The 13,451-nt window shown below is 40.8% G+C and overlaps 1 protein-coding gene across 1 annotated transcript; it reads right to left on the reverse strand.

Moving 5' to 3' along the window:
* Positions 1-10,761: 10,761 nt before the first annotated feature.
* On the reverse strand, positions 10,762-13,248 carry LOC136711318 (hyaluronidase-1-like). The gene is made up of 3 exons (XM_066687487.1): positions 12,410-13,248; positions 11,192-11,281; positions 10,762-11,076 (listed from the first exon to the last, which is right to left on the reverse strand). The coding sequence occupies exons 1-3, from the start codon at positions 13,241-13,243 to the stop codon at positions 10,762-10,764; spliced, it is 1,239 nt and encodes a 412-aa protein (XP_066543584.1). The 5' UTR covers positions 13,244-13,248.
* Between the last annotated feature and the right edge of the window lie 203 nt (positions 13,249-13,451).

Genomic DNA, 13,451 nt, shown 5'->3' on the forward strand with positions numbered 1-13,451 from the left:
ATGCCAGGCTTAGATCTTGGTCAGTGTTGTTTAAAACCATAAACACCTGTCTGCAAAACGACATGACATGCTTTAGCTCTAGGGCACTGCAGTCCAGCGGTACGCGTTTAATAGCCGACATGAGCTTCCCACGCCAACTCAAATCCACGCTCAGCATCTCGTTACTCAGGAAAGGAGGCACATTTGAAATCGTAACCTTCACAGCCGGGGTAGTGAGGGGGGCATGGTCAGGAAAGTATCCCTCACTGTCAAACCCTGTTCTACTACTGTGTTTCAGATTTTTTTTTAAACACGGTACCTTTATTCAAACGAGCCGTGGAGACAATATTCTCACAGCCAACAACGCTCCCTACAGCCAGTGCACACTCTTCTACCGTCACCAGGTCCTGTGACACAATCTTTAAACCATTTCTCCTTGTAAGTGTTTCAAAACTATTATCACAGAAGAGGTCTACCCCCCGTCTACCCCCTGGCGATGCCATACTGCCATACTATGTAAGTATGTATGATGGACGTAACATATAAAGTTAACAACCTAACATAAAATGAATATTGAAAAAGAAACAGACAGTAGCGACTCCACTCACTCACTCACCCAGTCCTCCCACCACCATTCACTCCACACACTCCCAGCATGCACTGAGAGAGAGAGCGAGAGAGCGCTATTTTGTTGTGTTAGCATTCCTAATCTTGTTTTTAGTTTTGCTTAATTGAAGTAAATCTTATTCCTAGTTTGCCTTAATTGTAGTTAATTCAGTCCAGCTGTTTCTCGGTAACAAGAAAAGGTCAAGCAGCTGAATTAGGGGACAAAAACCAAGAGACAGTGTTTAGGGCACCAACAGCTTACTAAATTTAGAAGCAATGTGGCCACTACAGTGTCAGGTTTGCAGAATGATTGCCTTCCTGGATGAACTTATCCAAGAAGATTTCATTTGTGAACTTTGTCTGCATGTTGAAGTCCGAGAGATCAACGTCTGTGATCTTGAGGCCCAGCTTGTTGATCTGCACTGTATTAGTGATATGGAAGAATTAGTCAATCAGCCCATGAGAGAGATGGTGTGCACGAGAGTTGAGACCTTAGAGCAGGACAGCGTAGAGAACTGCTGCTGGGTTACAGTAGGTCGTAACCGCAGAACAGGGCACGCATAACCCTTAGAGACATCTCAAGAGCAAGAAATGCCCAACAGGTTCCAACTGCTGGACACCGAGATGGACGGTGATGGCTCCAAGGGTGATGGGAGGGCAGTTGAGCACCAGAGCACCATGGTGCCCACTCCCCCCCACAACAGGGAGGTAGTTATAGTAGGAGACTCGATTCTTAAGAGGTATAGATCACACAGTGTGTTCTAGTGATAAGGAGACCCGCATGGTATCTTGCCTGCTTGATGCTCAGGTTGCAGATCTCCCTAAACTAGTAGACGGGCTACTGGCCAAAGCCGGGGGGAATCCACTGGACATGGTCCACATTGGAACCAATGACATAGGAAAAGGTAGGGCAGAGGTTTTCTCTGAAATACTTCCGGTACCACGTGCATGGCCAGGGAGGCAGGCTGAGATTAGAAAGTTGAACACGTGGTTGAAATCTTGGTGTAGGGAAGAGGGTTTTAGATTTATGGAGCGTTGGTCTTTCTTCTGGGATAGATGGGACCTGTACAAACCGGAGAGGGGCTAATACATTGGGAGAGCGTATGTGCAGAGTAATTGAGAATCTTTTAACCTAGGGACCAGGAGGGCAGGGAGCTCTGACAATGGGGGATGTTCCACTAAGGGAAAACAAAAGGAAACTGCTAGTAGGAAAGTCCTGAAATGTTTGTACCTCAATGCCAGGAGTATAAGGAAAAAGATGTTAGACCTAGAAGCCACAGTGCTGGTGGGTGACGATGATGATGTAGGAGTGACAGAAACACGGCTTACAGAAAATTATGAAGATGAATACAAGTTGAAAGGATACACACAGTTTAGGAGAGACAGGCAAAATTGAAGAGGTGGTGGGGTAGCATTATATGTCAGAAATTGACATTGAGGCAGAATAACTCAAATTAGATCCTAATAACGAAACAGAATCTTTGTGGGTTAAACTTTTGAATAAAAGATATTGAGGATTAGTGGAAGGAGTGTGTTACAGACTACCCAATTCAGATATTCAGAAAGATGTTGCATTGTACAATATAATCAGGACTGCATGTAGCAAGGATGTGGGGGATTTCAATTTCCCAAACATAGACTGGGAAAGCCCAGTTGGGACTACAGAAGCAGAAATAGAAATGGTTAAGATGGTAAATGACTGCTTTCTAACTCAGTTTGTCAGGGAACCAACCAGAGAGTGCATGCATTGACGTGGTATTTTCAAATTACCAAGATAGAGTCAGATGGACAGTAGTTAGAGAACCAATGGCAAACTGTGATCACAATATGGTTAGCTTTGAGGCCTTCTTTGAAAAAGGACCAGGTCTAAAACAATTATCTACAATTCTAGAAATGCAAACCTTGAAGGTATGAGGTGGCACTTAGACTGGGGCACACTGGATACAGATTCAGTTGAAAATGGATGGTTATATTTTAAGAAAATACTACTTGAGGCTCAGGAGAAATTTGTACCACAACTTAGCAAATTGAGGACCAAAAACATTGGCCAAAATGGTTTAACACAGGTATGCAAAAAAACATAAAGAGGAAGATAATGTTGTATAGCACATACAATAGGGATAGAGACGAAACAAAATACATAGAATATGTTGTTGCAGCTTCAAAGAGACCTTAAGAAAGGGATCAGGAAAGCAAAGGGAAATAGAAAGAAACATAGCTCTTGGAGCTAAAGATAATGCTAAGAGCTTTTTCAATATTACAACAGCAAGAGGTCAATAAAGGAGAAAGTGAAACAGATAAAGGGCAAAAATGGAAGTATCTTGGAAAATGAACAAGATGTGCAAAATGAGGAAAATGAGGGGACTGTGGGGGCATGGAAAGAAGCGGTAGATTCAATTAAAACATTACTGCAATAGACTCACATATGCATATTTAAGGGTTATATTTATTATGAAAATAATAATGATTATTCACTATATATAGGTGTATTATATGAGTGTATACACTCACCTAAAGGATTATTAGGAACACCTGTTCAATTTCTCATTAATGCAATTATCTAACCAACCAATCACATGGCAGTTGCTTCAATGCATTTAGGGGTGTGGTCCTGGTCAAGACAATCTCCTGAACTCCAAACTGAATGTCTGAATGGGAAAGAAAGGTGATTTAAGCAATTTTGAGCGTGGCATGGTTGTTGGTGCCAGATGGGCCGGTCTGAGTATTTCACAATCTGCTCAGTTACTGGGATTTTCACGCACAACCATTTCTAGGGTTTACAAAGAATGGTGTGAAAAGGGAAAAACATCCAGTCTGCGGCAGTCCTGTGGGCGAAAATGCCTTGTTGATGCTAGAGGTCAGAGGAGAATGGGCCGACTGATTCAAGCTGATAGAAGAGCAACTTTGACTGAAATAACCACTCGTTACAACCGAGGTATGCAGCAAAGCATTTGTGAAGCCACAACACGTACAACCTTGAGGCGGATGGGCTACAACAGCAGAAGGCCCCACTGGGTACCACTCATCTCCACTACAAATAGGAAAAAGAGGCAACAATTTGCACAAGCTCACCAAAATTGGACAGTTGAAGACTGGAAAAATGTTTCCTGGTCTGATGAGTCTCGATTTCTGTTGAGACATTCAGATGGTAGAGTCAGAATTTGGCATAATCAGAATGAGAACATGGATCCATCATGCCTTGTTACCACTGTGCAGGCTGGTGGTGGTGGTGTAATGGTGTGGGGGATGTTTTCTTGGCACACTTCAGGGCCCTTAGTGCCAATTGGGCATCGTTTAAATGCCACGGCCTACCTGAGCATTGTTTCTGACCATGTCCATCCCTTTATGACCACCATGTACCCATCCTCTGATGGCTACTTCCAGCAGGATAATGCACCATGTCACAAAGGTCGAATCATTTCAAATTGGTTTCTTGAACATGACAATGAGTTCACTGTACTAAACTGGCCCCCACAACCACCAGATCTCAACCCAATAGAGCATCTTTGGGATGTGGTGGAACGGGAGCTTCGTGCCCTGGATGTGCATCCCACAAATCTCCATCAACTGCAAGATGCTATCCTATCAATATGGGCCAACATTTCTAAAGAATGCTTTCAGCACCTTGTTGAATCAATGCCACGTAGAATTAAGGCAGTTCTGGGGGTCAAACACAGTATTAGTATGGTGTTCCTAATAATCCTTTAGGTGAGTGTATATAAATGCAAAATGGAGCATGTTTATTGATCTCAATCCCACTTTTTTACCAGCTGATCCATTAACAACTTCCCACTCTCCAACTGATACTGAGGTAGATGTATTGTTTTGAACTAGGAAAACATATACTTCTCAACAAGTTATGTTGAGGGTGAAAGCACAGACGCTGATGCTTGGGAGGCCGTGTGGTCATTTTTCTATTCAAGGAAACATTAGTATTGTTCACAAAGTTCTTAACGTCCTTCCAAGATTTTTTTTTTAATGCTGGTTCATCCTCGATGCACATCATGCATTTCACCTTCTCGGTTGTCTTTCTGAGTGCCATGAACTTGGCCAGGTGCATATTAACAGCATTCTTTTCCTCCACACTACACTGCCTCTTCACACCTTTTCTTGCTGGCAATTCTGTTAAATCAAAAATGCAGAAAAGGTGCATTAATATTATTGTGACACAAGTATAATGGCAAGCAAAACAATGATGCAATTCCACATGATGCAAAACAAATTGGTTGTTACAATAAATAAATTGAACATACCATACTCTACAGTGTCTTGGTGTTGGAACCCTTCCTTCCTGGGATGTAGGCTGTTACTTGATACTTAAAAAATAACAAGAAAACAAACAGATGGTTTAATGTAGCCTGAAACTTAACTTTGTTTTGATTACCTAGTTGTATTTTTCTACAGTCTACTTTAGATAACTTTATATGAACTGAATTATGTGGGGCCTCTGAAGCATCATGACCAAGTCTATATATTTAATTTCCGTAAAATAGACGAGACATAGAAGCCTTATCATTTATTTTGGTTTTTGGAAAATATAAAACGTCCATTTTCATAATGCTAAACTGAGGAAAAACAATGTTGTGATGTGCTTTGCAACCAAATAAACTTAGGTGCTACTGCAGTTTCTTAACTCCTCAGCTCGTGTTGCTTCTCTACACAACTCATTCAACATACCACTGTCTTCAACATTTTCGTTGCCCCTTTTCTGGCCTGCTTGCTAGAACAACAGAGACACATTGACCTTGAAATGTAGTCAGCCAGAGATGGTCTAAGCACCCAAGATGCTATCTCTGAGAGTGGCAACCTAAAAGAAAGAAAGGGAAGTTCAAAGTCAGTCAGCATGTGAAAGGACTATACTAAAAACTTGACTAGTAATTACACGATTGGTCACAAATTTAAGAAATCAAACTTACCATCATCATCTATGTCTTCATCACTACTTTCTGACTTTTGGAACTCTTTAATCAAGAAAATCTGGTAGACAAATGGAAATAAAAATATTTTTAAACAAGTAACAAGCAGGGCTCTCCTAATTAATGACTAAAACTAAGGAACTGCACATAAATGGAAGCAGCTACTCAAGCCACTTACCTTGTTCCATGTCCTCTGTTATCACGTCTGACATCATTCTGCTGCACCCTTGAGGTTCAGCCCTTCTGCTGACTGCTTTGGTTGAAAGATCCAGTGTATCCAAGTTCTTCTCTTTCAGGGCATCTGTGCCTTGTTCCATTGAAAATAAAAGTTTACTAATCTTTGCCACTTGAAGGGTCTTGTCTGTAATAATCACATTGCACCCTAATATCATGCCCCATGAATCTTGCCATTGGTTCCAGTTCCTGCTGGTCAAGATCTAGCTGCTGGCAGACTGTAGAAACACGTTTCCTCAATCTGGTCGATGTAAGGAGCTCTGGATTTTCGACATTACACTCCTTTGCATATTTCCTCAAGCAGTCACATCCATGTATATTTGACTGTCAGCTGGTATCCCAACTTCTTCTCTCATCTCTATCATGAAGTCAAGTGACTCCTTAAGTCTCTCAGTAAATAGTATGGGTACGTTTCATCCCCTTTTTCCTCTGATTTCTATTCAGCTAAGTTTTTTGCTCAGCTCTTTTTCTAAAGGTGACAGGGTTTCTAAGATATCCTTATTCATTGGGCTGTGGTTCACCTGTCGATAAGATTCCAATGTGTAAAATATTATTTGTTAGAATGTATTTTTCTATGGGAAATTCTATGCTATCTGGTTTGGTACAGGAAACAGGCATCTTCCTTTTTATGTAGTTCCCTAAATTCAAAGGAAGTCCTTGAGCACGAGTACAAAGTCCAGGGTACCTGTCCTATGATTGGCCCCTAGCCAAGTTCCAAAGACCCCCCACTACTAAGTTACATTTGTATCATGCACCCTTCTCATGGTGTCGTGTTGCCAAAATGTGAGTGGTTATAGTGAAACCTTATTAAGGGGGGACAAAGAGAAGTTAGTTAGAAGAAGATGGAGATGGAATAATATGGCAAGAAAAGAGCAGGAGGGAGAGAAGAGAGACACACCCGCTGCCTGCCTGAAACAGACTGACCTAAGCTGCCCTGTGAGGAGAAGAGGGTATTATCTGTTTCTTTCTGTAATCCAGCAGAAGCTTAATATTTCTTATTTTAAGTAATATAATTGAATGATACTAGTTTTCTATTTTTGTCACAAATAAATGATTATTGCACATCTGTGACTTGACCGCATCTTCCCTCTAATAAGAATCTTAAAAGAGAAACCAATTTTCAGTTCAACTATTTATTTAGATTGATTGAAAAGCAAGCATATCAAATTCTCTTACAAATGTCGAACATGACACCTCCCCTTCACGTCTTCTTTTAAGCACAATGACTTGCGCAAGAAGGCTTTCATTTAACTTCTTATATGCCGTGTAGCTTGCACCAGCTCTCAGCTTCTCTTTTGCTTCATCCTCTGTCTTTTTTAGGTGGTTCTGAAGGGTTACAACATTTTTAGTAAGTTGGATGCCCTCATCTTTATTCAATTTGTTCAATGTTCCTGTAAGTGATGCCGGACACATAGGTACGCAAAGAAGAGTCTAAGAATTTCTTAGACTTCTGCTTGGTCTCGTGGTCTTCTTTCATGATAGATTGCCCAATTAGGACCTCTGTTGCCCCTTTAAGTGAGAATCCAATTTTAACTGATGTTGTGGGCTTTACAAATGTGTACACTTTTACAGCCACCATTAATTCCCTCATTTATTGCGCAATGTATCTATGTTCAGATTTTTCCTCTCCAATTTGAGCGTATAGTGCATCTCCATATTTGCATATCAATGTATCTTTTCTGATTTGAAACGTGACAGAGTCTTGCTGCATGCTATGAATGATTCTTTGCCAATTATGCTGCTCTCTAACAAGACAAGACATATTAAAAGACATTGTGACTTTAGAGGAAGTTTTGGTGAGCTTAATTTATCATGTCATTGATGCCCACATAAATTTGGCATAAAATATTTAGACCTTGTAGATCCATTGAAACCCATTACATTAAATCAGAGCCAATACATGGCTGGGAAAATAAATGTCATGTTAAAACTGAATATCCATTGAAGAACTGACATCAGCTTACCAGAGTCTCTTCCTTGTTTGTCTGCGACAGTGTCTGAGGTCACATTAATCTTTTGGTGCCTTCTTGAATCTCTGCTGACTGTGCTGCTGTCTGTTACATACAAAACGCATGAAGAGACAGATGCCTTGTGATTTCTTCTAAGTTTTTTAAATACAAACGGATATTGGTGATATACATAATGTTTAAGCCTTTGCAGTGGCAACAGTTGCTTTATTCTGGGGTAAGCTGTTCTCTACTAATAACTTCTCTACTCATTTACAGTGAGGGAAAAATGTATTTGATCCCCTGCTGATTTTGTACGTTTGCCCACTGACAAAGAAATGATCAGTCTATAATTTTAATAGTAGGTGTATTTTAACAGTGATAGACAGAATAACAGCAAAAAAATCCAGAAAAACGCATTTCAAAAAAGTTATAAATTGATTTGCATGTTAATGAGGGAAATAAGTATTTGATCCCCTATCAATCAGCAAGATTTCTGGCTCCCAGGTGTCTTTTATACAGGTAATGAGCTAAGATTAGGAGCACTCTCTTAAAGGGAGTGCTCCTAATCTCAGCTCGTTACCTGTATAAAAGACACCTGTCCACAGAAGCAATTAATCAATCAGATTCCAAACTCTCCACCATGGCCAAGACCAAAGAGCTGTCCAAGGATGTCAGGAACAAGATTGTAGACCTACACAAGGCTGGAATGGGCTACAAGACCATCGCCAAGCAGCTTGGTGAGAAGGTGACAACAGCTGGTGCGATTATTCACAAATGGAAGAAACACAAAATAACTGTCAGTCTCCCTCGGTCTGGGGCTTCATGCAAGATCTCACCTCGTGGAGTTTCAATGATCATGAGAACGGTGAGGAATCAGCCCAGAACTACACGGGAGGATCTTGTTAATGATCTCAAGGCAGCTGGGACCATAGTCACCAAGAAAACAATTGGTAAAACACTACGCCGAGAATGACTGAAATCCTGCAGCGCCCACAAGGTCCCCCTGCTCAAGAAAGCACATGTACAGGCCCGTCTGAAGTTTGCCAATGAACATCTGAATGATTCAGAGGAGAAGTGGGTGAAAGTGTTGTGGTCAGATGAGACCAAAATCGAGCTCTTTGGCATCAACTCAACTCGCCGTGTTTGGAGGAGGAGGAATGACACCAAGAACACCATCCCCACCGTCAAACATGGAGGTGGAAACATTATGCTTTGGGGGTGTTTTTCTGCTAAGGGGACAGGACAACTGCACCGTATCAAAGGGACGATGGACGGGGCCACGTACCGTCAAATCTTGGGTGAGAACCTCCTTCCCTCAGCCAGGGCATTGAAAATGGGTCGTGGATGGGTATTCCAGTATGACAATGACCCAAAACACACAACCAAGGCAACAAAGGAGTAGCTCAAGAAGAAGCACATTAAGGTCCTGGAGTGGCCTAGCCAGTCTCCAGACATTAATCCCATAGAAAATCTGTGGAGGGAGCTGAAGGTTTGAGTTGCTAAACGTCAGCCTTGAAACCTTAATGACTTGGAGAGGATCTGCAAAGAGGAGTGGGACAAAATCCCTCCTGAGATGTGTGCAAACCTGGTGGCCAACTACAAGAAACGTCTGACCTCTGTGATTGCCAACAAGGGTTTTGCCACCAAGTACTAAGTCGAAGGGGTCAAATACTTATTTCCCTCTTTAACATGCAAATCAATTTATAACTTTCTAGAAATGTGTCAAATATTACTCACTGATTTTTATAATTGGAATTATTTTATACAGTAATCTAAAGCATAGTTAGGAATGTAGGCACTATTTTGTAATGACTAGCTTTTTTCCATTTTTATTTTGCAACAACATATGCAAGCATTCTAACTATTGCTTAAATGTGAATACACAGAGCATGAATGGGAGGCATTCTCTCAGAGAGGTGTTTTTAAAGTGCAACAGTAAAATGCAACTTTCTCTTGTGAGCAGTGTGGTTCTGAATGAATGTCTAACTGGTCAACATCTAATTTGCGGTGTTAACTACTAAACTACTAAAACTACTAAAATAGCTCTGTAAGAGTTTACTGTTTTTTCAAATTTGATTAATTAATTAATAAACTGCATGAATGTGGCCTTGTCTTTTAAAATGCTTGTTGTTGACTTTGACTGGGGTTGACCTAATAACCTCTTGGCCTTGACTGCCCTTGCTCTGATATGCCTGAATTTCTGCTGTGCAATTGTAAGTGAAACTGGGCATTGCATCCAATGGCAGAGAAGAGACATTCCAAGTCAAAGATTGTTGTGGATCAATAAATCGAACTGCTTCATATAGATATATGGGTCAATCAGTAACAACTGCTGCTTGTGATGACATGGCAGCCCACCCTCATTTCTGGAATGGTTGTTTAACCTATTCCATAGTAATACAATTCACGACACCTAACATACTCCATCTAATGATCTAGTGCCCCAAACTGTAAGGTTTGATATTTGAAAAATTAGAGGAATGATGCAACATATTATAACCATTATAAAAATACTACATTCACAGGAAGCAGTCAAATTCACAATTTCTATTAAATAATTAATTTTCCAGGTCCCTACTTATGAGATGTGAGCTATGAATTGCTGCTGATAAAGCTAACTGTCATCCCTGCTCAGGCCTCAACACTCTCTGTATGAAGCTCACATACCTAAAAATGGGAAATGTGTAAACAAGTACTCGGGGAAACTGCTCTGTTTTCAAATACACTTGGTTTTCAAATTCTTGGCAACTTCATACGGTCACACAGCTTTCTACCCAACCATTTGGTCATTATTACATGTGCCAACCATCACTCCTCACTGCTCAAATTCTTCTTGATGATAAGTGCTGCATTTAATTACAGTTCTTTTGTTTGTTTTTTTGCTTCTTCACTTTTCCTCCTCTGTCATAAGATCTGCAGAACACTACCAGAATTGATAGGTAACCAACATCTACATCTAGCTTTCATAAGGAATAATCAATCTTGGAGAATTTGTTTCTAGATGCTCCCCAACCACTCTGTTCTACTACAGCAGCCACAAGAAGCTGAGAGAGAACAGGAGACTGATCATATGGTCTTCAGGCCAGGGGAGCTGTCTGGGTGCAGGATTTTCCCTTGTGCCCCTTGTAGCACTGACAAACGAACTCCGTATTGTAGAACTCTCTGTCTCCCTCACTCAGTGCCCCCTTGACAGTCAGGTTGTCATCCTTCTGCAAGATTGTGAAGCTGGCAGGGTCGAGGTGTAGGTATGTGTTATTGTTGGGGGTTTTCCGCAGACAGTGTCCCTTACTGTTGCATCTCTCCTTGCTGCATAACTCTGCAGCTGTGGTCACATTCAGTAGGTACACACCCAGCACCCCATTCAGGTATTCTTTTAACTTTGTGCAGCTAGCCTATAGTTCCCAAAAAAATTAATACAAATAAAAATAAACAATCAGGAGGAATGCCCAGATTACTTGTTATGTCGTTAAAGAATCCAGTTCCTTGTACTACTGCATTGAGGCATACCTGAGATGCTGCATACTGTCCACTTCCCCAGAGCACAATCCCCACTGCTCCCAGTGCTGCGGATTCCCCTATGGTGTAAACCAAGTCCTCCTGCACAAACCACAGGATGCCAGTTAGTCACAGACATGCACAGATAATGTTACATTTTAAAAGAGTAAGCTTTCAGGAGAAAAACATTTACAATCCCTCAAACACTCAGATTATTACCTTCTTTGTGAAGACATTAATAATTCAGAATTAACAGAATCAGAATTCAAAATTCCTGTTTTAATCATAAGGTTGGGAATTAAAATATTTATATATATATTATATTATATTATATTATATATATATATATATATATATATATATATATATATATATATATATATATATATATATATATATATATATATATTAGGGCTGGGTATCAATTAAAATAAGTAACTAATTAATCGCACAATTTGCTGTGATTAATCGCAATTAATCACGTTTTTTTCCCCAAGCTTGTAATTATCAATATTTAAATGTAAAATCACCTAATTAAATTAATCAACACAAAGGAAGTCTATTTTAAATAATATTTTTAATGACATCTTGTGAACTGTAAATATATTGAATGAAGCAACATTATAAACAAAATGTTTAAGTGCAAGTTGAATATTAGAACCATCAAGGTTATCAAAAAGACTGGATTAGCTTAGAATGTAAGCCAATAGGTCAAAATAAATACTTTCTTTATATGCACCAACAATATCAAACACAACAAAATGTTAAAGTGCCAGTTGAATTTCAAAAAGGTACATAAGTCTTTGCAATATGAATAACAAAAGAAGAATTGATTTTTTTTTTTCACCCAAAGATTTTGTCTACTCTTTTACATTAAGCCAGCAACTGAGACAGACCAGTCAGTTTACATTATCAGGAGACAAAGCAGCTCTTTTTCTGGACATTGTGTCATTAAAGTAATTAAAACAGAGGCAAAAAAAATGCTGTGTCAATTGCGTTATTTTTTCTTAATGCGTTAAACATTTCAAATTAATCGCAAAGATTAATGCATTAATTCCCCCAGCCCTAATATATATATATATATATATATATATATATATATATATATATATATAATAAAAATCTGGTACACAATTATACAAGTACAAGTAGTTTGTAATCCATCAAATTCAAATGTTGCTTAGTAGAAATTTGATGTTTTTAATCTCTGCATACTTTCCAGACCTTTACCTGTGAAAGGAACTCCAGGGAATTATAGACTATGCTAGCATATGGCAGCACAGATGGGCTGATGGGGGTCACCTGTCCCGAGCACCTCATGGCTTCCAATACAGTGTTTTGGACGTACAGCCGGACAGCATCCCCCTTGCCACGCAGGCCTGATCCCAGGTAGGTGCTTGGGTACAGGACAGAGCTGGCTTTCCAGAGGCAGCCCAGTTTATTGTTTCTCCTCATCTGCACCTCAGCGCACTTCCCTGTGTAGTTCACTGTGGTTTTTGAGTACTGGTTGAAGCAGTTGGGCATACCGTAGAACCCCCATCGGCCCCCAGGCCTCATCTCGTGACCCAGCTGGAGTGTATCCTCCATGAACGCCCATCCAGCCTTCTGGAATTCCCTCTGGGCCTCACTTTCCACTTGAAGTGAGGTCAAATTGGGGTGCTTCTGCCGCACCAGTGCCCTGGAGGCCTCCTGGTACACCTTTTTGGAATCAAAGTTCTGCAACCACCGCAGTCGCCAGCTCTCCCAGTCCACAACCGCAAGTCCTGAGAAATTAGAGTTTGGGATGTACCGCTCGATGTCAGCCCGTGCATTCTGCAGGTGTTCTAGCAGGCTGGTATTCTGTGGCACCCCTCCATTCACTGGTACCTCCTGGAGCGTGTAAAAAGGGTAGTGGCCCAGTTTGTCATCATAGAAGAGGGTGATATTGTCCCCTATGAAGCTCTGGTTCTTGTTCACCGTGATGTGAAACTGGCTGAAGTCCAGGTCCACACCGTACTTGGTCTTGCAGGCCTGTGTTGGAGCATTCCAAACTGTCAGGAAAGGCACATTGGGCAACAGAGGCATCAGAGTCTGCTGGAAAGCCACAGCGCCCCCCATAGCCCACAGGCTGAGCAGCATCAGGGCGGACATCCTTGTTTTTAATGTCTGCAGCACTGCGGCAGCTTCATGTGACTCCATCAGGCTGGGGGGCATCAGTGATGGTTACAGTCCACCTGGGAACTACATTAAGTGGGAAGGAAAGCAATGTTAAATGTTATGAAACATTATGCCT

Source organism: Amia ocellicauda, chromosome 16 (assembly GCF_036373705.1).
Source record: "Amia ocellicauda isolate fAmiCal2 chromosome 16, fAmiCal2.hap1, whole genome shotgun sequence".
Taxonomy (NCBI): domain Eukaryota; kingdom Metazoa; phylum Chordata; class Actinopteri; order Amiiformes; family Amiidae; genus Amia; species Amia ocellicauda.

What these genes read in the sequence shown, in the direction of transcription:
- LOC136711318 (XM_066687487.1), bottom strand. Translation starts at nt 13,243, where the DNA reads ATGCCTCTGTTGCCCAATGTGCCTTTCCTGACAGTTTGGAATGCTCCA. An exon ending in CCCTGGAGTTCCTTTCACAG is followed by an intron (nt 11,282 to 12,409) that starts GTAAAGGTCTGG and finishes TGGTTTGTGCAG; the next exon opens with GAGGACTTGGTTTACACCAT. An exon ending in GACAGTATGCAGCATCTCAG is followed by an intron (nt 11,077 to 11,191) that starts GTATGCCTCAAT and finishes TGGGAACTATAG; the next exon opens with GCTAGCTGCACAAAGTTAAA.